The sequence below is a fragment of the Podarcis erhardii genome (assembly GCF_964252035.2).
Source record: "Podarcis erhardii genome assembly, chromosome: 2".
Classification (NCBI taxonomy): domain Eukaryota; kingdom Metazoa; phylum Chordata; class Lepidosauria; order Squamata; family Lacertidae; genus Podarcis; species Podarcis erhardii.
Window position 1 is genome coordinate 57,842,663 of NC_138498.1, and position 25,610 is coordinate 57,868,272.

At 42.1% G+C, this 25,610-nt stretch overlaps 1 protein-coding gene across 7 annotated transcripts in view; it reads left to right on the forward strand.

The window, feature by feature from the left end:
• Positions 1-15,371, forward strand: part of RAPGEF6 (Rap guanine nucleotide exchange factor 6) — a 146,390-nt gene extending 131,019 nt beyond the window's left edge. For 6 of the 7 annotated variants that reach the window (XM_081850305.1, XM_081850306.1, XM_081850307.1 and 3 more), the window contains 3 exons: positions 280-791; positions 7,356-7,667; positions 9,809-15,371. In XM_081850305.1, the coding sequence (XP_081706431.1) occupies positions 280-791; positions 7,356-7,667; positions 9,809-9,834 (850 nt within the window). In that variant the 3' untranslated portion in view covers positions 9,835-15,371. The remainder of the gene's footprint in view (positions 1-279; positions 792-7,355; positions 7,668-9,808) is intronic. The other variant, XM_081850309.1, reaches the window with a different exon arrangement.
• Positions 15,372-25,610: the final 10,239 nt, after the last annotated feature.

The window sequence follows — 25,610 nt, forward strand, 5'->3', positions numbered from 1 at the left end:
CACTCACTTCCGGGTTTTGATCATTCGGGAGCCAAGGCATTTGAGATCCAAGGTACAACTGTATAGACACAACCAATGGTTAAGGCAAAAGCAGTCATATTTTGAACCAAGTGGACTCTAAACTTAATTTCATACCTTGAAAATTTCCAAGAGTTCTGCTCAACGTGTTCAGATGCAAAGAGGTGAGCAAGCATTTTACAGACTGTCTTCAACCCTGGATGTTGTCGCCATTGAATTGCTTGCATGCTGCCTTTATAATGCTGTGGTCTTCGATTTCAGTTGGCCACTGTCCAGACCTCCCGTGATCCGAGGCCTGCCTGTCCCATCTTCCATGAGCACGGAGGAGATTTCCCACGAACACATCACAATAGAAGCAGCAGATAGTGGTCGTGGGAGCTGGACCTCCTGCTCCAGTAGTTCTCATGATAACTTCCAAAATATCCAGAACCAGAAAGGCTGGGACCTCTTAAACTCTTACCGCCACGCTCACTTAGAAAGGGCCATTGCTGAAGTAGAACCATCAAGCAGCTGCCCTGAAGAGATTCACTTGCAGCCCCACGCCCACTCAAACAGCAGCAGGCAATCCAAAACGGGCATGGACTTTGACCAATCCCGGCAGAGCTGGGCTTCATCGAGTTCTCTGTCAGATGCATATGAAGCAAACTGTGGGACAGTGAAGCGGCGAGGACTTGACAGCTTAGCAGTAGAGCAAGCTGAGGTTTTGGACTCCAAAGCAGGTGGCGATACAACATACAAAACTGTCACTTCCAGTACCGAGAGAGGCCTCATAGGTAAGCCGCCCAAAGGCTGTGGAAGCTCCCACAGCTGCACTGTATTATGTTATTAAGCTGTTAAGAAATGACATCAGCAGATTGCATGTTAAAATCCAGTTTGTACACATGTTTTCAATCAAATAAATCCATGGCCCAAAGTGTTTCCAGACCTCCTTGGGAGTAGGGGTGGGATTTAAAGTAACAGAACAGCAAACTTTTTATTGCCTTACAGGGAGGGGAGCAGGCTTATGCAACAAGCAGAGGAAATTTTCCCTGTGACCTTTTCCAAAAAAACCTTCCTGAGATTTCTTTTTGCAGTTTTCCACTAAGAATTTGGGCTTTCCTTTCTTGAGCCCTCTCATGCATTACACGGGAGATGACCAAGTTGGTGCAGAAATTGTCTAAGTTGCGATACTTTTTCCAGCCTACCTGCTCCCCTTTCCCTTAAGGCAGAAAGAAAATATTCCCCAGGTGTCATTTTGCATTGCCATCAGCTTGGCCATCCTCCATATGCTGAGTATCCCAGGAAGTATTTTGTGCCAAAACCAAATAGATTTCATACCAAAATTACATATCAGGTCATATTATTGAAGTCGGGAAATATGGCATAAAAATATACTGTATTTTTCACCCTATAGGACACACTTTTCCCCCTCCAAAAATGAAGGGGAAATGTGTGTGTGTCCTATAGGGTGAATGCAGGCTTTTGCTGAAACCTGGAGAGCGAGAGGGGTCGGTGCGCACTGACCCCTCTCGCTCTCCAGGCTTCAGGAAGCTCTCCGCAAGCCGTGGGAGAGCTGCCTGCACCCTGACGCCTGGGGCGCGCTGAGCTCAGCACGCCTCAGGCTTCAGGCTGCTCTCCGCTAGCTGTGGGAGAGCTCCGCGAAGTTGTGCAGCTCTCCCACGGCTTGCGGATAGCAACCTGTTCTGGGGACTGGGGTTGGGGGAAGCTCGGGCTTCCCCCGCCCCAGCCCCGCACCTGGGGGGGGAAATTTTTTTTCTTTATCCCCCCCCCAAAAAAACTAGGTGCACCCTATGGGGCGAAAAATACGGTAATTGTACACAGATTGTAAACCAGTTAAGAGAATACATAAATCGTGGTGATTCTTTTATTGAAAAATATATATATCCCACATTGTCTTAGATATGAAAGCTGCTTCCAGCACTGAAGAAAAGGATATGGATACATTTTCTCAGGGGACTTCTCTCTCTTGCCTGCCCTTTCCAATGTGCAGTGATCTCTGCTCCTAGATGCTATACTTGCCCTATACCTCTTTCCTCCCTTTAACTCATCCTCAGCTGTACCATGTTACTTCTTATCTCACACCCACATCAGTGTCCACTCCAGGCATCTTGTGAAAGAGGGTGAGATATGCATCCTCTTCCACCTGATAGATTGCCTTACATGCTCATCTGCTGGTAGCAGTGCACATTCACGTACAGCTACCAGTACCTTCCTACTAATGTCCTCAGTCAGGTATGAAATACAGGACCATACAGGAAGAAAGTTGTGTTTTATGACATTGGATATTTTGGCATGGTGTTGGCTGCATGTCTGGAATATGCTTTTTGGAATCCTTAGCTGACTGTTTTTTAAATAATATTTGAAAGCTGTGCAAGGGAAGTTGTTGTAGTGGGTTTGAGGGTATTGTTGCAGTTTTTATTTTTGTGCAACCACTGTGCACTGATCAGCTGTTTGTGATATTTGGGGATAAAGTGGGGACATCCTGGCTTAGACCTTAGGTTGCTCTTCTGTCAATGTGAGGGACTCCAATCCAACAGAGGCTTCTGCTGGTGGAAGCAAGGAAGGAAAGACATTTTTGCCAGTTCCTCTTTACCTATACAGCTCCCAGTGACACCTCCAGAGGGTCTCCTAATCACTTGGAGTATATTATCTTAGGGCACTGGGGAATAACAATAATAACAATAATAACAATAATAACAATAATAACAATAATAATAATAACAATAATAACAATAATAACAATAATAACAATATAATTTATTATTTCTACCCTGCCCATTTGGCTGGGCTTTCCCAACCACTCTGGGCAGCTTCCAACAAAAGATTAAAAATACATTAAAATATCAGTCATTAAAAACTTCCTTAAACAGGTGGAATTGTGAAAATTACCTTCCCCTTTCCCCCAGTAGGGGGATCTAAGTCTTTGAACACAGTTTCCTTTTCCTCAAAGTGCATTTGAAGCGTATTTCACTATAGGAACAATTAAATTCATGTCACTGGCAGCTTTTAGCCATTTTGATAAATCAAAATGGAATTAATGTCAACAAGGGGGAGCTGCTGCAAAATATTACAACTGTGTGGAGTGTTGCTGTTCAGTATGCCAACCAGCTGTGCATTCTTTTGGGATTCATAATTTCATTTTTCCACCCAGCCAGTTTCTTATTCACCCCTTCCCCCCAAAAAACAGTCAACATTACGTGGCCTTGTTTTATTTGTATCTGTCTGTCTGCCTATCCATCCATACACACATTTCTGCAGGACTTGAGGTTCCCATATGCCTGCTAGCACATGGGTAGGCAAACTAAGGCCCAGGGGCCGGATCTGGCCCAATCGCCTTCTAAATCTGGCCTGCGGACGGTCCAGGAATCTGTGTGTTTTTACATGAGTAGAATGTGTGCTTTTATTTAAAATGCATCTCTGGGTTATTTGTGGGGCATAGGAATTCATTCTCCCCCCCACCCCGAAAATATAGTCCAGCCCCACACAAGGTCTGAAGGATAGTGGACCAGCCCCCTGCTGAAAAAGTTTGCTGACCCCTGTGCTAGCCCCTTCTTCTTGTGTGTGCATGGTCCTATTTTGGCTTACATAGGGCTCCACACTCACCTCTGAACATTGGAAACAAAGGGAATGAGACTATCTGTGAAAGGTTTGTGACATGGCGCAAGCTGGAAGAGGAGAAGGAAATAAAATGGCATGTCTGTAGACCAAAGAAAGGGAATTCACAATTTTCAAACTGAGAACCACCTCTCTAGTAGCTGGCCCATTTTGTCCTTTTGGCCCACGCCATTACAGTTTTAATTCACATTCTTATTAGTGCCAGTGTAAACAGGATTTCCACAGTTCAAAATTAAAGGAAAGCTAACAAGATCAAAGCAGGAATAAACAGTTTTGCAAAGAGGAATTGTCAGGAAGTTAAATGCCAGTGAAATCTAATTAATAAACCTTTTCCTAAGGGCATCGCTTTTTCATCAGAGGGTAATTGCGTCTCCTCAGATCACCCCCCAAAATTTGGGCTTGCATTACATTTCCTCCTCTGCCTAGCTCTAAGGCAAAACCAACATTGCCGAATGAATGTTTGGGTGGGGCAGGGGTTACACACCCAGTCTATGTAAGCCCAGCATTCTCTACTCTGAGAAACGTCCTCTCATTGTTCCTGTCTGTTCTTGCCACCTTGATCAGTCTTGGCATTTTGCCAGCTGTCTGCTTTTCCACAGACCTGACATGCAAACACCGCAGAATCACAGAATTATAGGGCTGGAAGGGATCCTGGGGATCATCTAGTCCAACCCCCTGCAATACAGGAATTTCTTGCCCAACATGAGGCTCCAACTCACAACCCTGAGATTAAGAGTCTCATGCTCTACCGACTGAGCTATTCAGCTTAGACCATCTTTATCTTTTATCAAAAGATATCTCCAAAGCCTGCTCCTTGTTTGATTTTGCCATTTATTTGTTAGCAACTAAAAGGGCACCACAACAATTGACTGTAAATGATACTAGTTTATCATTATATAATCTAGTTTTCACTTTTGCACTTGATTTATAGAAGCCAGCTGTTTTGGAATAGAAATTTAGAAAAAGAAAAAAACCTGTTGCAAATTGTGTTCCTTGGCACTGAAAATAAACTTAATGTTGAAATTTGGCATAGTTTAGAAGTGTCAGATGAGACTGGAAATGCATGGCTTCAGCTGCCCTTTTTTGTTTCTTTCCAGTGCTTACATTGCCACTACTTCAGGGTTTCACACTAGCAAGTGGTAGGACTATAGCTCTGTACCAATCTGTCGATGGAGAGTAGTAAGCTAACCATTTAATAATAATAATAAGTAACTTATTTGGATAACATTGGCATTCCAGTGTTAACACCATTTGTCTGGCTTAGACTACCTTGGTTACCTACTTTAGGATTACGAAAAGTCATATTTGAAGATGAGAATGGGGTAGTCTTAAGGCAAGAGACAAAAGCTTCACAAACTAAACTTAAGTAATTCTAGTAAAGGCAAGTGTCAAGGTGAATTGTAGGTATTTTAATTACATTTATTGCCAAAAATGCTGACAGTATGACATATACAGTAATTGAAATTAATGCTGTAGGATTTTCTTATATACCGTATCTGTTGGTGCCGGAATATAAAAGGTTTTGAAAGTTACTGATCAGGAAATTTCACTCACATAGGAACAGTGAAGTAAATTCTTAGGTTTGGAAATGTCAAGAATGTTTGTATTACAGATAAGGTTTGTGTGTGTGTGTAAAGTGCTTTGTCTGGTACAGTGGTACCTCAGTTTTTGAACATAATACATTCCAGAAGACAGTTCAACTTCCAAAATGTTTGAAAACTGAGGTACCAAGGCTGGCTGCAATTGCAATAGAGAAATTGGGGGGGGGGGGGGACACCTCAGCGGAAGCCGTTCGACTTCCGAGACGCATTAGAAAACGGAAGCATTTCCTTCCAGGTTTTTGGCATTCGGCTTCTGTAACATTTGACTTCTGAGACATTCGAAAACCGAGATACCGCAGATTTCAGATTGTTATAATACTAGCCTAGGATTACAAAAAATAAATAAAATAAATACCCTGTCTAATTCAGTAGTGGACCATGAATTTCAGGTGTCGAAAGATTGGGGTTTGGGGTATTTTTGGTTCTTTACTAAAAGATCTGCATTTTTAAATATTCTGCACAGTTCATAATTAGTTACATTTTTATAAGTGAATAATTATGTGTATTTAGAACACTTGTATACTTCTACACCAACAGCTATTGGGCCAAGAACCAAGGCAACTTTTGTTTCCTGAAGCCAATATAGCTGCTACCTCTGCCCTGTTAATGGATCCTATTATTACAAAGAATGCATTTAGAAATGTGATGCTTAAATAAAGAGGTTATACTCTTATCTTAATTGCTAGGAGTGTAATATAAACCTTTTTGAAAGAGGATTGGGCAGTATCCAACTAACTTGTTCCATCAGCACAAGGAATTTTGCTTTTGCAACAGATCTCCCTCCCCACTTTTCTCTCCCCATGTGCCCTCTAAATCTGTTCTGGGTTTTTCTCCAACTCTCCAGAGCGGATTTGGGGAGGGTGTGGGACTATTAGAGAGGGTAAGTTTTGTTGTATAAGGAAAAATCCTAGTACCGATAGAAGAAGCTTGTTGGATACTGCCCATTGTCTCCAAACCAGATTTTCACAACTGAAATAAATTATTCCGCCTAATATAAATAGAATTAAGAATGGCACCAGAGCTCATGAATAGCATAGGTGTAAGGTCACGCAGGGGTCAGCAAACTTTTTCAGCAGGGGGCCGGTCCACTGTCCCCCAGACCTTGTGGGGGGCTGGACTATATTTTGAAGAAGAAGAAAAAATAACAAATTCCTATGCCCCACAAATAACCCAGAGATGCATTTTCAATAAAAGGGCACATTCTACTCATGTGAAAACACGCTGATTCCCAGACCACCCGGGGGCCGGATTTAGAAGGCGATTGGGCCGGCTCCGGCTCCCGGGCCTTAGTTTGCCTACCCATGGGTTAAGGCATTTTTAAAGAATAGCCCCAATGCAAAGGGTTTGGTGGATGGCACCTTGTCATTATTTTAGAGGAACATTTCCAAGGATATAGCTGGGGGGGAAAATCAGGAATGTGAGAGTCTTCTAAATTAATTTTACATGTTTTAGCTAGAGAGTTGGTCCAACTGCTGTCAAAAGATGTTCTAGCAAAGTAGATTTGGAAAGCTGGGGACATTGTATACGGCATGGCTATGGTCGAAGAAGGCAAATTAATCACATGGCTGTTGGAGATAACTTCCAGAAGCAACTAAACAGACCTATTTCGTGCAAACATCTTATCAAAACCTCTATTTTCACATATCACTGTATATGAATGCTTTGCTGGTCCTGCTAAAATTCTTTGGACTTGGTTTTTTCTTTTTTCTTTCTGTTTTCAAAATGCCCCGCCCCCTCCACCCCATTTTAGGGATATTTGATTTTCGCACTTGAGTTTGTGGAGGCTACAAGATAAAATGTATTAATTGAAGTGCAGGTCTATAACAGTGCCTGTTGCTGTCTGCCTGTTTGCCAACTGTTGAGATCAGGGAGCCTTTAAGGACCACTTCAGCTGCTTGAATCTAGGAATCTTGCCTCTCTATACTGTGACTTTTTCAGTACGTAATGTTTAAAATCCTGCCGGTGGCCTTTTATAACAAGCAATTCTTTCATTTACTTTTTTTGTTATCAGTTTTCAGTTTAGCCATTGTAACATTTCACTGTTTTTTTTTAAAAGAAATGCTTTTCCCCTTCTCATTTGTTTTCTCCATTAACATTTCCATTGCTTATTTCTTGTACCAGTGTACTGTGTCACCTCACCTAAGGAAGACAATAGGTATAGGGAGCCACCGCCCACCCCGCCAGGATATATGGGGATTTCCTTAGCGGACTTAAAGGAAGGATCACCTCACCACCCACACCTAAAACCTCCAGACTATAGTGTGGCGGTGCAGAGGTCAAAGATGCTGCATAGCAAGCTCTCTAGGCTCTCCTCCACTCCTCTGAGTAGCGAACCAGTGGCTTGTTTTCCAAAGAAGATGCCTCAGTTGCATGGCCGACAGCCGTCCCATCCTAAGCTAGCAGATATGACTGACGCAAATAGTGAAGAGGATGGTATGTTGAAGATCTAATTTGACAGCTATTTAGTAAATTGGTGTGTGATTTGTAAGTGTGGCCAATGCACGAATTGTCTGACCTCACCAGGATCACCTTGAGTGTGCTTCAGTGATTTCCCCCCTCCGCTTCTAAATCAATTGCACACGCTTTACAAGTGCATACTGTGAAATGAACAACCTTTTAAAAAATCCAGCACATTAATCACTGTGTTCATGATTAACCAGCATGTGCCCAACAAATGCAAGTATAAAGCCAGGTGCACAGAGTGGTCCACAGTTCTTGTCCCTGAAAGGCAGATGAAACTCTCCCAAAGAGCCCATAATATATATTTTTTGTATGTAACAGAAAGATGTTTCAGAATGAAATAAACCAAACTAGGTCTACGAAACTGCTAGTGCATACAGGCATCTTCTGTCTTGGTTAGGGGGGAAACAGATGGGCCCCTGCCACATGGTGGCCATCTGTAAGCTCCTGTCATGTAGTAAGCTGGGCATTTCCTCCTGTACAGCTCTGTGGAGCTATAAGGCTCAGTGTCCCAGATATCCAGAATCAAGATATTACTGGCTGCCCAGGCAGCTGGAGCTGCAACGAAGTGCAGTTTAAAGTCGTGGCTGCACATTAAATGGCCATTAGTTTCCACCCTTACGTTTTTGAAGGGGATGCTATCAGACTGAAAACAGCTGAGACTTTAAATTGTAGTTTCAATTATTTACAAGCAAGAGCTGCAAACCTCACGAAATTGCTTAGTGGGCACAATTGAGCCCAGAGGGACCCACTAATTGGACCACGCTGGTACTTTGCACTTGACCCCTTTCCCAACCTTTTTACACCTCAACAATCATCTCCTAAAGGGCTTAATTCCCCAAATCATGAAGATTTAAAAGGGGTCTAAAGTGAAGGTTTTGCTTGCTCCCCCCCCCCCCACTTTACCTAATGAAAACAGGCAACTTTGATTTTGCAATTTATTCCATTTGTTGTCCACTTTCTGTTGTCCACCACTCTTGGTTGTTTGGCACAATCCCCTCCCCCATTTTTAATTGAATGCATGAATTGAAATTCCTCTTTGAATGTGCTTTTACAAAATTAGAAATTTGGCACAAATTTGGTCTGACATACTCCCTTGAGTTGAGAAAGCTCTTAGTTGTGCTATACACACAGTGCTGTGTTTCAGAAGAAGGGGAATGATGGTGGGTGAAAGGAAGGAAATGTATGTGTATATACATAGCAATGTAGGATCATGTTCCTAATCTCTCAGATACTAAAGCGCTCTAAAAATAGCACATTAGGATGCATTCCCTGGCTTCAAATTCAAAATAATCCATTATTTTATTTTTGTATTATAATTTTATTCCGCCCGTATAGTTCTTTCCCCATCCAGGTGAGCCAGATGAGGCTCAGAGTGAGTGTGCATCAGTGACTGATGGGAAATTTGGATCCAGTCATCACTGCACCATGCTGTGCCTCATTAAATGAGTCCCAGTCAACTGACTCCTTCCAAACTATGGCTGAGATCAAAATACCTATGTTAGATGTACCCATGACTTGGGCATACACAATGGGATTTTTAACTTTATGTTGAAACTCCCCATATTGGTCATTGTTTCCCCCATATGAAGTGCCCAGTCTCCAGACGTCTTTTGAATTTGTATTATGATTGAAAGCATCCCATGCACACATTCCGTTGTTTGAGCACACACACAAAGCAGAGTTTTGAGTGTGTGCTCAAGCAGTAGCATGTGTGCCTTGTAGCTTATCTGAAGAGCATATTGTAAAGGAAGCTACTGTGGGGAAGAAGGCTGATAAGCAGTGATGTTTCCATAGGTCTAGCATACGCAGCTTCCCAAATCCTTTTAGAAAAAGAAAAAGAAATCACTGCATGACAGAAAGGACATGTAATATTTTGCTTAAGCTGACAGCATGTTTCTTTTCATTTTTGTTCACATGATCAAAAGCATTAAGGATGGCTGCAAGGGAGGATTTTGAATGCTTTGAAAATGCATGCCACTCATTTGATTTTGAGTCGGGGAAACCCGGTGGGGAGCAGCTTTCACGTTCAGAGTGGGTGTGGTCAGTGTATTGACTAAATGTGTTGCATGTTTATGGAACAGATGGTTTACTGTGTTTCTCTTGCTTCACAGAAGATGAACAAGTTTCAGCAGTCTAGCCTTTGCGCTTCCTGTGAAAATTGCCCCAAGTCACAGTAACATTGGAAGAAGGAATTGTACAATATTGTTAGCTGTAGCTGACAGCTTGCTGCTATTGACTTCAAATGTTGCATTTGCTTGTCTTCTGAATAATATGACGGACCTAATCTGGATCCTAATTTTGAACTTCTTTTGCTTCACTGCAATCAGCTTCACAGCCTAAGAAAACTATTTATATCTTGAGAGAGACAGACAACAATTTCTAAGGAATACTGACCCTGAATTGCAGAAAGCAGAATCCAGAAGGACCTCCCTTTTAACGAAGTGGGGCCAACTTGGAAACATTCTTCTGCAGGAAATCTGTAGACGCTTTTGGTAGACTTTGCTCAGATATTTTCTTTGTGACCATTACGGCTCTCAATTGAAGAATGTTATTTTACGTGCTTACGGAACTGCAACACTTCAGAGAAACCAAGGATACATCTGCAGCAATCTGAAGAGTAATTTATTAATTTGGAGTTTATAATAAGGCTTTGGTTTGTTTGTTTGTTTATATGTGTATTAGAATGCTCTGGTTGGCTAATGTGAATGCTTTTACAAAGAAAATAAGGTAACAAATTATCTTGGTGTTAATGACATGTTTTATGCTAGCAAAACACCATGGATTTCTGAGGAACTGGATGTCATGAGTGCAGCTAGAGGTTTACACACATTGCCACATAAACCTCTCTTGTAAAATGCCAAGCCCTGACGTGTGTATTGAGTGTGCTTTAATGTGCATAGTGTAGTGGAACACTGCCATCTGTTGGTCCTGTATTTTAAAACCGGTGAAGTACATGTGACCGCCGTCCTTTCAGCTATCAAATGAACAAGGAAGTACCTGCAGTTCTTTTCTTTCCCGCATTCCATTTCTTGCCCTTCCGTCGAATTGAATCATGCTGTGTGTGTTACGTTGTATTTACAGCGCAATCTCCCGTGAACCCGTCCAGTGCAAGTTCCCTTGCCAACAAATGGAAGAAGCTGCCAGGTCCTGAGCTTTTGAGCTGTATCCAGTTTGCACCGGAGAAGTGCCCGTCAAGTGATGCTCAGCTTGAGGTGTTCAAAACTTACAAGGAGAACCTTGGAAATTGGAATGGAACATTAGGTTTTTGTTCTTCTCTTTAAAAAAACCACAAAGCTATATATGCACAATGCTGTGCTTGATTCTCAGGCCTCAGATTTACCTGGAAGCATTCCCCCCCCCCCCCGCCCAGTTCCAGAGTTGAAAACTGGATGCAGTTACTTGCTCTGTAGCTGCTGTGACATACTCTCCACTAGACTGAACTCATATGATCCTGGCTGAGCCTTCATATCTGGAAACGACTTTGAGGCTAAACCCCAGTGAGGCTTGCCTCCGGTTAAGCTCTGCACTTGAACTGTCAGCTTCCTTGCAACCACAATGTCTTAGAGAAAGACACAAAAGAGGGAAGGTGTTTAGAATTTCAGTCTTCGGGAACAAAAACTCATCACAAAATGTGTGGCCATCAATAACTTTGAATATTTGCACTGCAGACTACTGTATGCTTATCTTTCTGTCTTTGTGGCCAGGACTAAATTTAGTGTGTTTCAGCGTCCAGATTATTCCATATTCTACATCCTCACCCCCCAAAACCCTTTTGAATACTTGAGGTATAGGGTCTTTACAAACGAGATAACCCACTCTTAGAGCGAACCTGTAAAGTGTAGCGTGTAATTTATTACCATCCATGGGAGTCCATAAATACTGCTCACTAATCTCCAATGCTGAGCACATTTGTGGTTAGTTTAGAATGAGAAACAGCTGGGGACTCGTGCCTTCAGTTGCTCTGGGATATGGAGGCACTTGGAAGCAGCTGGACTCTTTAACTTTCTCTCAAGTGTCTCAGAAACCTACTGTGACTGCAGGATCAAGCCCTTCCCTTTGTCCAAGGCTTCGGTGCAGGGCTACAAAGATGCTCAGTGACTTTGAAGCACTTCTGAAACCCAGGGCAACTGCAGGCACATCATCCCATCCTTTTACGGACCCTGAAAGTAGTTCTGTTGTTGTGCTTTGGAGGTGCTCTGATGACCCAAGTTAGGAGAGGGGCAGTGTTGTCTGTGACCAAATCTTTGGAATTGTTATCAAGGCACCATCCTCCAAAACATGCGGACATCTGGCCGTATTAAATATAGTCTGCATGTGTGTGTGTGTGTGTGTGTGTGTGTGTGTAGAAAGCTATATCTATCTATCTAAGTACATGCATATGTAGAACACACACACAAGCTAAGGAACAAAGTAAGTCACTGTTTACAGTTAGGCTAAGCTGAGGTTGCAGCTTTGCTTTACTTAGCCAACCAGAGTACATGGAGAAGAACTGGAGTTCCCTGCATTTATTTTCTTCCTCTAGCAATTACCCAGTCAAACATTATAAATGGATGTATATTTCAGGTTTACCTGTAAATCCTAGTACCTTAAATGTTTACAATCTAAGCTAGAAGGAAGATGTTTGTCAATTTTAAAGGTGCCTCAGAGTAACTTATTTTTTTACTGTTCAAGTTGTACTGAGCTTTCACGTTTTCTTTTGAGTCTGAGGCAGATGCAGAATCCAAACACATGTACCAAAAAACAAAATGTAACTCCCTAAGCCTTCTATATGCATGATCCATATTGACTTAGGGCAGTTCTAGTGAACCGGAGGGTGTTTGGATAAACCTATGCCATTTCTGGCAGCCCGCTGAGGTATTCCGTTGATGCCTTGTAACATGGAATTACAAACCAGAAAATAATAGAAGGAGATGGAGAGGCTCTCTGATTCATCATTTAGTTGGCTAATCACATCTTAATACTCTAGCCTTAAGTATCTGAGAAAAGTAGCTGCGCAATCAGTCTGCTCTCTTTTCTTTGCCTCCAGGGCCTTAATGGGAGCGATCAACTTGTATGGGCCTTAATGAAATAATATCAAAACCTGACTCAAGTTGGCAGCCGTGATTTCTGCATATACGGCAATGTTGACGCAGGCACAGACCAACCCACAGTGACATTTTCTAGCACAAACCCCACTAGGAATTCCACATTATTGCAACTTCATCTGTTGAGTGAGACTTGTTTAAGATATAGTCTTGGTGGAAAGTGTACATAGGCCACAATCCATGAGTGCCATAGCAGAGGCGGGGAATAAGCACCTGCGCAGCTAGATAACGGCGTTGGATCCAGATTAAGTCATTCCTTAGTCCTGCGGTGGGGAGCCTTATAGCTCTCCTGATAATGAACTGCAGTTCCCACCAACCTCAGCCAGCATGGCTTGTGGTCATAGGAGTTGCATTCTAGTGACCTTGGGAGGACCATAGCTTTCCCCAAGCCTGCTTAAGTCCTCTTAGGCATGATTAACTTAGTCTGGATCCAACCCACGGTGAAGTTTTTATGGCGAGTTTCACCCCCTAGAATGAGCAAGCTGCTATTCTGTTTAACACTTCTGGTTTCCTGTTCAGACAGCTGACCGCAGTGAAGAACTTCAATGCCTCTAGCTCTGCATAACATGCATAAAGTGCTAAGGATGCAACTATACTTGCCATTAAAAAGTTTGCAAACCTCAAGCCTTAGCTTCAGTTTTCATCTTAAGTATCAAGTGGTGCATAAGTGCTAACATAACTACAAACGTAATAGGGAATACTGATGTTTTGGGGCCAATAATATAATTTCTCAGTATCCTTAAATACTGTTTTAGCTTGCAGGAACAAAACTAAAGGATTAAGGCCTTCTCGCTTGAGGGTAATCCTTCTCCATTTGATAATCCTGATACTCCTTTCATTTACATTATTGACAAATCTCAAGGTCTGCTCACCTTGTCTGAAGATCACCGAACCAGCCATTTGATAACAATCACCCTCTTAAATTTGGTTTTTCCATATCTACAGCATCAGTAATACTCTTTTTTTAAAAAAAGTACATTGGTGTTCATGCCACTGCACATCTTGTTAATCATGTTGTCCTATAGAGCCCATATAGTGTAAATATGCTCTGGGTAAATGAACTCTTTTGACTGCTTCCGATTTGCACAGTGTGAATTGCCTCAGTCTGTCCTTGCTCTGATCTTCATTTGTTTGTTTGTTTGCTTCCTGCCCCCCTTTTAATCAGCTGGTCACATTGATCAGGGACACTAGCCAAAATGGGTGGATACAAAGAGACAGAATCACCTTTTTTAAACCAGTTCACATGAAAACTTTTCTTAATCCTATTCTATGCTGTTTACATGACTTTAATTCTTAATGTTTATGAGTACATTGTTGGCATGTTCTGTGCTTTTGTCCCTTGCTATATAATTTCTAAGATCATGTGTTTGAAATGGCTGCCTCTTCTCTGCACATAACCTTTATTATTATTATTATTTTTACAATATATTGTGAGGAAACGTGTCTCAAACCAAACAGGATATGTCCTTTAAAGCAGGAAAGTTTGAAAATCTGAAACATGGAACCAATGTCAACTTTTGCCTCCATGTTGTGACATGGGTAAGAAGGAGGGGTAAAGTCCTCCTCACGTGTAAGTAGACCAGTGAACTGTACATCATTTTAAGCTTGCCCGTTAAGTGCTATTTGATGCTGGGCTTATAATGTTGATGAACTGCATTGTGGAAATGTGCATAATATTGGGGTAGAAAAAGTGTACTAGATGTACTGATGTTTTCCAATTTTGTAATTTTGAAGGTGCCCATGTGTTTATATGCACTCTGCTTACCCTGAGACACAGTGTCAACCTAAGGTAAACTAAAACATTGTGATCTCACCTGAAGAGTCATTCTTTCTATGCTAAAGATGAGAGGACTTTGCACAGACACTAGTAGAGGTGCTGTTTACTTAGGCTTTTGAAATCACTTCTTAGGGCCTGATCCTACTGTGATTTGAAGTAAGAGGTGAGCTGCTCCTCTTTATTAGCTTCTCCGAGGAGGTAAAACCAGGACAAAAAGAAACCTGGCCCATTCAGTCATTCACTTATCAGCAACAGCACAGTTATAAGTCCCATATAATTGGCATTATATTAAATGTAATTTTAAAGAGGATATTACTTGCCTTCAAAGCTGATCGGGAAAATAGGAGTGATTCCTTGTTGACGAAAGCTTTTTAAATGCCAACAGTTTAAAAATTGAGTAGGAAACAAATTTGGCTCTGGTTCACCTCTCTTTTTTGTCATTGTCTTGTCTTTTAATTTTTATATATATATATACATGGAATGCAGTTTAGCTTGGTATTAATGACTTTTTGCATATGTGAGCATATGGGCAAAAACTGCACAGTTGTAATGGTATTCTGATAGCAATTGTAAAACTGCACAAGTCAGTGATTGTAAAGTATTCTGTAACAAGCAATGTTTGTCTTCTATTTTTTGATACCTCTTACACTTATGTCTTTTAGAAAGACAGTGCCTCTGTATGCTTTTTTTGTATTTTTACCGAGTGATTGTAAATATTTGTTATATTTTTGGTTAAGAGAATGTTTAAAAGTACTGTTTAATATCCAATCTACTAATGTTGTTGGAATCAATAAACGACTTACTTAATATGGATTATTGTGAATGGTTTCCTTCTATCCTCATATTCGCTCCCACCCCAGGACTTATCCACTCACTCACGAAACCATGTCCAGCCTACCTCTGATACTGATGATCAATGCTGGGGTGTTTATAGAGGAAATCTCTCTTTTTGTTGTTTTTGCAGGCACTTAATACAGTGAGTGGGTGGAGAACTTTCAGATGTTGCTGCAGTACAGTTCCAACTTGACCATTGGCCAAACTGGCTGGGGCTGATGGGATTTGGAGTCCGTCAACATCTGGAGGGCCATGGGTTCCCTACCCTTAATATGTGCAATTCCTTCCTCTAGTCCACATGGTCTTGGGCATATTTAACTTCATTGCAAGCAATAACTTGGGTGCAAAGGTAGCGGAAAACACTATGTACAGAAGGGCTATCTTTTTCTTTCCCTAGCAGAGGTGTGCCACATGAGAAAAGTGACCCTGGATCTAGAGAAGGCTTTTCACAAGCTCCTTATTCAAAACCTTTTCGTAGTCCATTTGAGCTTGTATTCTACAGCTTTTCTTTTCTGGCATGTTTCTCAAACTGTATCACAACCTCCCCCCCACCCCAATATCATGCAGCAGCAGGAGAAGTATTCTGGGTAGTGCTTGGGCAAGAGTTCACAGAACAGCACTAATATATTTTCCCCTTCCACCCTGTTGGTTTGGACCAGAGCAGTGAGTTTTAAACTGGCGCACCTGTGTCAAATTGTGATTATAGAGAGCAACCCTGTGCATCTTTGCTGGCACTGAAGTCCCACTGCATTTAGTAGAGCAGGTAAGTGTTTTGAATCACAGCCTTCTTTAAAGGGACCTACTTTAATATTAGCAAACAATGATATTTTGATCATTCAGCACCATCAGCCTGAAGCAATTACTTTAACCACAAGTAGTCACTTATCTGTGCAATATTTACTTCAATCTATTGTTGTTTTGAGTACTTGTTGACTCATTAATTTTTTTTTATTATTATTTTTATAAAATATTTCTATCATTTTGTTTGTAACCTGAAGTTTCCAGATTTGGCATGTTGAAATGGAAGATTTGGACTAGAAAACATTTACTACAACCTTCTGTGGTTAAAACCGATAACAAAGAGCACGCAATGTGTGCCAATTTATAAAATCTAAGATACAAAATTATTTGCTGCTGCAATATTTATACGCCACCAGAGGGCAGCATGGTATGTCGTTTTCTCCACTTACTAATCAAGGCTGTAGCAAGAATGGCAGTAGCATGAACGGTCAATACGTTTTAGACAAGTACTTGTCAAAACATAACCTTATCCCTGAACTAGCTACAAGAATACACTGCAGCCTTCTGCATCTGACAAGATTCTTAGCCTTAGCCCCTGATTCAATAGGCGAGAATTTGGAGCATCTGTTGTACATAACAAAACACGGAATAGGCCTGAGCTAAAATGGCCCCACATTTTGCCACTCTATTAGCGGGTGGAGATTTTGACAGGGTTCAGGGCGTGGCAAGGGAACTTATTCCTGGCAGTGGAAGAGCTGCTTTTAGCGATCAGTGGGCAGCTGGCATTTCATTAAAATTACCTCCATAGCAGCTGCCATTTCTGTCCCAGATGCCCTGGATTAATTCTATGTCTGAGCCTGAGGTAGAGAACTCAAGGCCCTGCAGATGTTGCTGGACTATAACTCCCATCACCACTGACCATTCTGGTTGGGGCTGATGGGAGTTGGAATCTAATTCTTATTACCATCTAGAGGGCTGCAGACCCCCCCAGCCATATACTTTGGGATTCTCACAAGCAGAGCACAAATGCTACAGCCATTCCCAGTTTGTCTCCAGCACCTGGAGTTCTAAAGTATCCTGCCATGTACCTAGGGGATTTGTTATCAGATAGCTGCCTAAGACGGTGCCAAGCTAGTAGCCGCTTGAGCCCAAATGTTGCGATTGAACCTTTGGGATAATATGTCTTGCTCTCACAATGTGAGTTTGCGCTGGCCAAAGAAAAATGTCTTGGAGGTGTAATTTGATGCTGAAATGTGCACTGTATTTGGCAAACCAAAAGCATAGTCCTATCAGCCCAGGGAATGGACCATTGTCCTCATGTCCTGCTCTGGGCTTCCCAGAGGCATTTATTTGGCCGCTGTGGGAAGGAGGTTGTTAGACTAGGTAGGTTCTTGTCCTGACCCCGCAGAACTCTACTTATGAGAGCCAGCATGGTGTAGTGGTTAAGAGTGGTAGACTTGTAATCTGGTGAACCGGGTTCGCGTCTCTGCTCCTCCACATGCAGCTGCTGGGTGACCTTGGGCCAGTCACACTTCTCTGAAGTCTCTCAGCCCCACTCACCTCACAGAGTGTTTGTTGTGGGGGAGGAAGGGAAAGGAGAGTGTTAGCCGCTTTGAGACTCCTTTGGGTAGTGATAAAGCAGGATATCAAATCCAAACTCTTATGTTAAAGTACTAACATCTATGTACATTTCTCTATATCGTGATTTGCTGATCCCATGTTAAGAGAGAATCTTCCACTAAGTACTTTCGTGTCTTGTAGGGCTCAAAGAAAAGAGGGGGAACTTTTGGCGGAACTTGTTCAGAAGTACCAGAAAGCACACACACACCCTTTGCTTTTTGTTTTCATGTATAGCTCCAGTGACGGGACATCTACATTTGCCCAATACTGATTCAGGATGTGTTGTCTCTCCTTCAACTGCCCTTCTGCTGTGAAATGTTGTTAATACATAGTTAGCAGGTGTTGCTTATGGGACTAGACCCAGAGGGCAATTTGCATGGAAGCAGCAGCTCTGATGTGAAACATTGGCATCCTCCTAATTTAGGATTGTTCTGGAACCACTTTGGGCTCCTTTCGCTGAAAACCAAAGCATTAAATATTGGCTTGTATGTTGGTGCAGTGTTCCATTAGCGCAAGGTCGTCTTCCCTGTAACAGGCCTTTTCTCTGCCTCCCATCTCATGCCCCACTCCCTAAATTGGTTCTGGCAGTTGCCCCACCCCTACAGAGCATATCTGTGTGGAGAGAAGAGAGAGAGGAAGTCTCATTGTGCCTGTGGATGTCCTATGCGCTAATAAGATGGTACAACTATGTTGAATCTAGCCCAGCTTTCAGTGGTGGACAGGCCTAATATGAGATCTGCACTTTTAGTTCTTCAACAGAGCCAGATTGGGCAGCTGCTCAGAGTTTCCTAAATCATTCTCTTTCCGACCGATTCAATATGCAGATGGACTGTTGCTAAAGTAGCTGCCATTTAGTCAATAACCTCAAGCGTTGTATAACAGTTTTTCCTCTCTACAGTTCACAGGGAAGGAACAATTTAATGGCTCATTGGGATTACTTTGTCAACTAATGGCTCAGGCAGCATCTTTCATGTCCTGATTTTGGCTAATGGTGAACTAATTCGCTGAACTTCTCTTGATCTAAAAAGTCTAATCAACCAAGGCGGGGCGTAAATTCTCTTTTCATCTTGTTTGGCCTCATAGTGCTTCCTCGCCCCCTCCCTTTGAAAGCAGAGATGTTGTCTTACATGAAAGTCTGTGTGTTTATATGCCCTGAATTCTCAGCCTGAGAACAAAATACATTCTCTGGAGTGGAGCGGTGGAGAAAGGGGCAATTGAGATGATCAAGGGGCTGGAGTAACTCCTCTGTGAGAAACAATTGGGGCTTTGGCTTAGTTTAGAACAGGGGTCAGCAAAATTTTTCAGCAGGGAGCTGGTCCACTGTCCATCAGACCTTGTGGGGGGGGGGGGCGGACTATATTTTGGGAAAAAAATATTGCCCCACAAATGACCCAGAGATGCATTTAAAATAAAAGGACACATTCTACTCCTGTAAAAACACCAGGCAGGCCCCACAAATAAATAAAATCATTTGTATGCTACTGTTTTAGGCATACCCACCCAGAGTGGATCACAGCACCATTAAAGAGTATATTTATATAGTGATTTTTTAATGGAGGAATGCAGGGGGACGCATACGCCTAAAAATTTCATTAATCTTTGGGTCCATTTACTGTATTACTGTATTTATTTTCCCTGATTTTAACTATAAAAAGGCTTTTTTCTTGAGTCAAAATGAGAGTACCCCTAAACACACACACACACACACGAGAGATATAACATATATACGAGATATAACATAACAACAACAGCAGTTTAAACAATATTTAAAAAACTTGGGCCAGGTAACCCAGTTTACAAACGTCAATATAAATTACACCCCATCCAACCAAACCATCTGTACTAAAACAACCAATTCAGAGAGAATAACCATTAACAGAAAATGTCCAAATGAGACACGTTTAAGGCCAGCTTAAACACTGACCCTGTTCGACCATATGCAGCTCTGTGGGGAGGGAGTTCTGGGGCCACCAAAGTAAAGACCCTGTCTCTCATGCCTGCTAACTGAATTCACCTGCTGAAATATATTTATTTATGAGACGAAAGGCTATCCAGGCAGCTTATAGCCAGTGAAAAGCAATTATAAAAAAAGATAAAACACCCTGCTAGACACATATAATGAGGTACTATCATTTGGGAAGTTATTCTGAACCAATGCTTTTGCAGTGTGTGGCAGCCCACTGAACCCACTTCTTTTGTCTGCTTGGGTAGAGACATCCAAGTAAAAAATACTCATCTTTTTCATTGGTTGTGAACCATGCTTATATATATATAGCTGCCTTAAGTAGAAAAATACATGAATGGGAAAGGACTTCTGGTTATTTTGCCAAGAAAACTGATTTAAACATGTGTGCGTTGCACTGCGTGCGATCAGCAGGTCCATTTATATTCCACTGAAGGTGTGCATTAATGAGCATTTTATTGAACAAAATCAAATTAACAAGGAACAATTTCATTAGAAGAGATTTCTGCTTAATGAGTTGTTTTGGTACTAGCATCTTCTTCCATTGCTGTTGTTTTTTAAAAGTTTGAAGAGCCCTAGCTTATTTAACCAATGTTGCTTTGAGTGGATAATTGGGATAAAACATATTTTTAAAGTGAAATACCGTAGTAAAAAAATGGCTTCAAAATGTTGGCACACTGTGCTTGAAACCCCAAAGGTTCTCCCCTTCTTGCCTTCTTTAAAAGCTTCATATAAATGCGACAAAATGGGACAATTTACCTTCCCAAGCTATCCCCCTCATTGATGAATTCTCATTATACATATTGTCTTTTTTTCACAAATCTCATTATTTCCATTTTATTGCTATGCACTTGCCCCTGAAGCACTGGCTTATTAAACTCAAGTTGCAGGCAACAGTTATTTATGCTATTAAATCACAGCCATAACATTTTAAAGCCCTCCCGTTGTTTAGATTTACCCCCCTTTAAAAATTAAAAAAAAATGTTCTCACTTTTGTAAATGGGGAAAAATGGATACTCCTATCAGATCAACCAAATCCATACATTTCTCTTTGTAGACATTCTCCAGGAGGTGGGCATGGGGACCACGCAAAATGCTTTGCCAAATGGAAGCAGAAGCAAAGGCAGGTGTTGTTGGTAGCAGTGGTGTGCGATGAAATTTTTCATAGGGGAACAGTTGGGGCCAGAGGTGCCAGCTTGCGAAACCAGTTGCAGGGGTGGTGAGGACATGTCATGATGTCATGTTCGTAAGCATTGTGCCTCCCTCCCTAAGCTGGGGAGAAGCTTTCTGGGCTTTTGGAAGGAGGCCTCAGGCCTCTGACAGGATGCTGGAGCCCCCCGCCTCTTTCCCAAAGCTGCAAGAGATTGGGAAGGTGGCATAGGGGCTCTTGGACCCGTCGGAGCATCAAACAGAAGCTTGGCCCTGGGAGAGAGGGGTCCAGTATGAAGAGAACATGGCGGAAGTTTTCTCCAGTGACACCTGTGTAGAATTTAATGAGGTTGCAGAAGTTTCCTTTGATAGCAAGACAGAGTTCTGTAGTAACATTGGCATTTTTTGACATGGTCGTGTGTCGGTCATTTTACTTCTCTACTACCATCAGTCTCCTAAATTTACTTTGACTTTTTCACTAGAATTTGGGGAAATATTTGTCTCCGATACAAGTTCTGCCCTCAGGTGGTTTTCACCATATACCATAGGGAGCGAACAGCTCACACACAATCCATCATGGTCGCCATGACAGAATCACACGGTCAAGCAGAACAGAAAGTCAACACACTCCATTATGCATTTCGCACGAAGCGGTCTCCCCCTCCCCTGCTATGTCCTATTTTCCTTACACCTTTGGGGAGCTCGTTCAATTTGCTGTCAGCCAGTAATTTATTTATCGCGATGCATAGCTTTAGGTTACCCCTTAGAGTGGAGAAGGGGCTAGGAAAAGAATTCAGTTACATGGAGGATGTGTGTTTTATGTAATAGATACCTGTGGGGATTTTGTTTGTTTGCTTGTTTGTCCTAAGGAGAGGACTTTTCTTCTTCTTTGTGAAAATGGGTTTTTCATACATGAATGTGCGAGGCAAGATCTGAAGTCTTGTAACAAACCACTCTATTTTATTTTCATTTTCTTGAGATGCAGCTAACTACTCGTCCTGCACTTGGTATCTGAGTTGCATTTGTGGAGCTTCAAGCGAAGGAAACTGCACCAAGAAAATAAGTTACTCATGTCAAATTTTAAAATTGACATTTTTTAATGCATTGGCAGCTAAACCAGGTTTCGCTTAATTTTCTTGATGGAGCAGATTCTTTAGTAGTGTGGTGGCTAATTGTTGCCTAAAATACTTGTTCCTCAGTTGTTTTTATCAAAAGAAAACAATGATTGCAGTTGATTGAATGTTGCCAGATGTACAGTGGTACTTCGGATTACATACGCTTCAGGTTACACACTCCGCTAACCCAGAAATAGTGCTTCAGGTTAAGAACTTTGCTTCAGGATAAGAACAGAAATCGGGCTGTGGCGGCGTAGCGGCAGCAGGAGGCCCCATTAGCTAAAGTGGTGCTTCAGGTCAAGAACAGTTTCAGGTTAAGAACAGACCTCCAGAACGAATTAAGTTCTTAACCCGAGGTACCACTGTATGGGGGTGCCTGGGTTGGGTGGGGAGTGAGGAATCCATATAGCTATTGCCTTCGCACAGGGATGGAGGATGCTGCAATTGCGGCCGCAACACAGGAGGCTGCCTCATACTGAGCCAGTCTTGTTCATACCAGCTGGCACCAGCTCCCCAGAGTTCCTGGTAGGGGCTCTCTCCAAGCCTCACCTAAAGATGCCAAGGGTTAGTCCTGGGATCAAAATGCACGTCAGGATAAATGTTAAGGTTGAGACTTGTGACAGACTTCAGACACCATCCCTGCATAGTTGTGCACTTGTACTATGTACAATACTCCTTAAGGTGGTTGCTGCAGTGCAGTGGATGGGGAAAGGTGGCTCCAAAACCCTGTTCAGCTTTGCAGCTCAATAAGTGTCATTTTGGCCCAGTCACAATCTTTCAGGCTAACAGGAGTGCCAAATATATTTAATGGTGATTTTTTTTTTTATTAAAAAAACCTAAACAAAACAAATCTACGGCATCTTAGGATCAGATGCATGGAATGTTTCCCACAAACACATGGACATTAAAATCTACTCATTCATATAAAGGGTGATGTAGTCTCATCTCCCTTCGCTTCTAAAAATCTAATGTTCTGATCAGCTGAAGTCCCAAAAGCTTGACAACAGTGTATAATTATTCATTGAAACTTGAGAAGAACTGGAGGGTTACCAAACCAGCTGGATTTGCAGGTGGCTGGAGTCCTGTCGTACAGTTTTGCAAGCAAATTACTCGCAAGGCAGCCTGCCGCATTGCCCTCTGCTGGTACATCTTCTATGCTAGAAAAAGGTAGAGTGCACAGATGCATCACAAATCCACCTGTCCATCTCTCCTAGCATTAAAGGGGACAGTAGACCTTTGACATGGAGGGGAGGGCACACTGAGTGAGGTGTGCGGCCTCCATGGCCCACGTCAGTGGCTAGCACAGACAGCAAGGCCCTTGAGCTGGCACACATTGTGAATGAAGAGCCAGACACTTAGGCTGGGCGCCCACTAACAAGGCTACAAATGAGTCGCTGTGTATGTGTGGTACATACATGGTCACTGAGCAGCCACTAGGTGTATGTGGCTATGCATCCACTTATCTAGTATTAAAAGTCTAATGTTTATTAAACAATTGAGAGCAGAGAGAAAGAATGTCCTGTTCTCAGTTTCTGTGCTGTATTATGCACCGTGCAGTGGTAGCATAACTGCACGGTGCATAGCTTTACCACTGGAGCATAGGATGACCAGTTTATTTATTTAAAGGCGTTCTCAGGAGACGCTTGCTCTGTCCAAATATAAAGAATGGCAAGAACAAAGGCTTCAAAGTTGTCTATTGATATTTATTCAATTAACACACACAAACTTTCAGTTTAATACATTATATTAAGGGCTTTTTGTGTCCACTCAAGCTCCAAAATGCTGGGAAATTGAAGCCATGCCGTGTCCTTAACAGATGCATCATTCAGGGGCAGCTTGTCACTTGAGTGCTTGCCCAGGAATATTTGCTGCTTACCTCCAAAGAGTGCCAAACTGCAAGGTTGTTCATCTGTTTAGGGCTGTGCATGGCTCCACGGATCTGGTTCAGGGCCCATTTCCATACAGGTGAGAGTCTCTGCCGGCATCTCCTTCTCCCCACAACTACAACTGATGAAACATATGATTTCCTGTGCATTTCCTGTTCAGCAGCTCCAGATTGCTCCAGGTAGACCCAACCCAGAATAATCCAGGGCTGCCTCAATTCGCTCTGGGCAAAACCTGAACCAGACTGTCCAGGTCTGGGATTTGTCCAAAAGCTGCAGAAAAGCTCTCCTTCTAGTGATTGTTCTGGGCTGTGTATTCTTTCTTCTTGCAGTTTCTGTTCCCAAAGTAAAAAAAAAATCATCTTCCCAGTAGTAATTCTGGAGCCATTCAGGCCTTTTCTCCTGGAGCTATTTTCCCCATCTGGTTCTAAACTTGGAATTGATTGCTTTTCCTTGGCTGTTTTGAGCAAAGGGTACTTTGTTAATTGCATGGCTGCTGTTTTATCTTGCACAGCCCCCCCCCCCCCGGAGTTCCTGACAAACATCAACAGTACAAATGGGCTGTTAGCCTAAGCTTGAGTTTCATTCACTGGAAGCAGTCAACCAAAATATTTTCTAATTTTCAACAGGGAAGTGAGCTTCAATCAATTTTCTTTCTTTCTTTCTGTTTAGTAGGAAGAATTAGCAACCACTTATGCACTGGAATAATATTACGGCTTTATGTGATCCCAGAAAAGTTGAGAATTACCTCTCCAGAAGTAAATCCATGATGGGAGATCATCCCCCTTTTAAGCCACAAAATAAATTTAGCAGATGTTGGCAGCTGGAAGAGTCTATTACTTGGCAAAGAGGATGGGATATTAAGAAAATCTCCAGTGCGTCACTCATTACAAATTCCCTTTCTAGGTGTCCATTCTTTTGTGCAATTTATCAAGCGGGGATTGTGCAACGTGTATTGCTTCCAAGAAATCAAACTGGTGGTGGGGGTAAGAAGCAGTCCAATTCATAATCACACTTCCAAGGGTGAGTCTATCATTCGTTTATTATTATATTGCTTTCCTGCTTTCCCACAAGATTCTGCCCAATGTTTACATGAAATGATCAGCAATACAATTCAGAATGGAACACAATAAAAATCATTACAAAAAGCAATCATAGTGCCTTTGTCTGCACGTCACCCTAAACCATGGTTTGTGTAAGTCATGGTTTGTTTTACAAACTGTAAACAAAAGATGGGCTGTTCCAAGGATGATGAAACAAATTGTGGCTTGTTTTGTTAAAAAATGGGGTTTGTTTCCCCCCCCCACACACTTATGTTGTTGCCTGCCAAATTTCCCAACCCCCTTTGCAGCTTTCTTGCCATTAGCAACCTGCAGAAATGGGTCAGGGATATCTCCTCAGAGCTCTTCAGCCGATCTCTGCAGCAGACAAGAGGTACGAGCTTCCCACACTTTCCCATTAAACAAACACAGAATGTTCTCTGGAGTCATGAAGCTCCTTCTTTGAACCGCTCTGTTGCAAAAAGTCATTGGTTTTGTTTCAAGACTTAAGTCTCCATTCCATAACCCTACCCTGCAACTTTGGGTTAAGAAAAAGAAAGAGCAGAGTTTTACAAGGCACCAATGAACACCCCAAACATGCATCTAGCCTAAGTGGGGGTGGTTCTTTAAAATTAATTTTAATTTTTTTTAGTAGTAAATCAGGTGTTTGTACAGGAGCTGCTAATTAGCTTTATACCACAACTTGC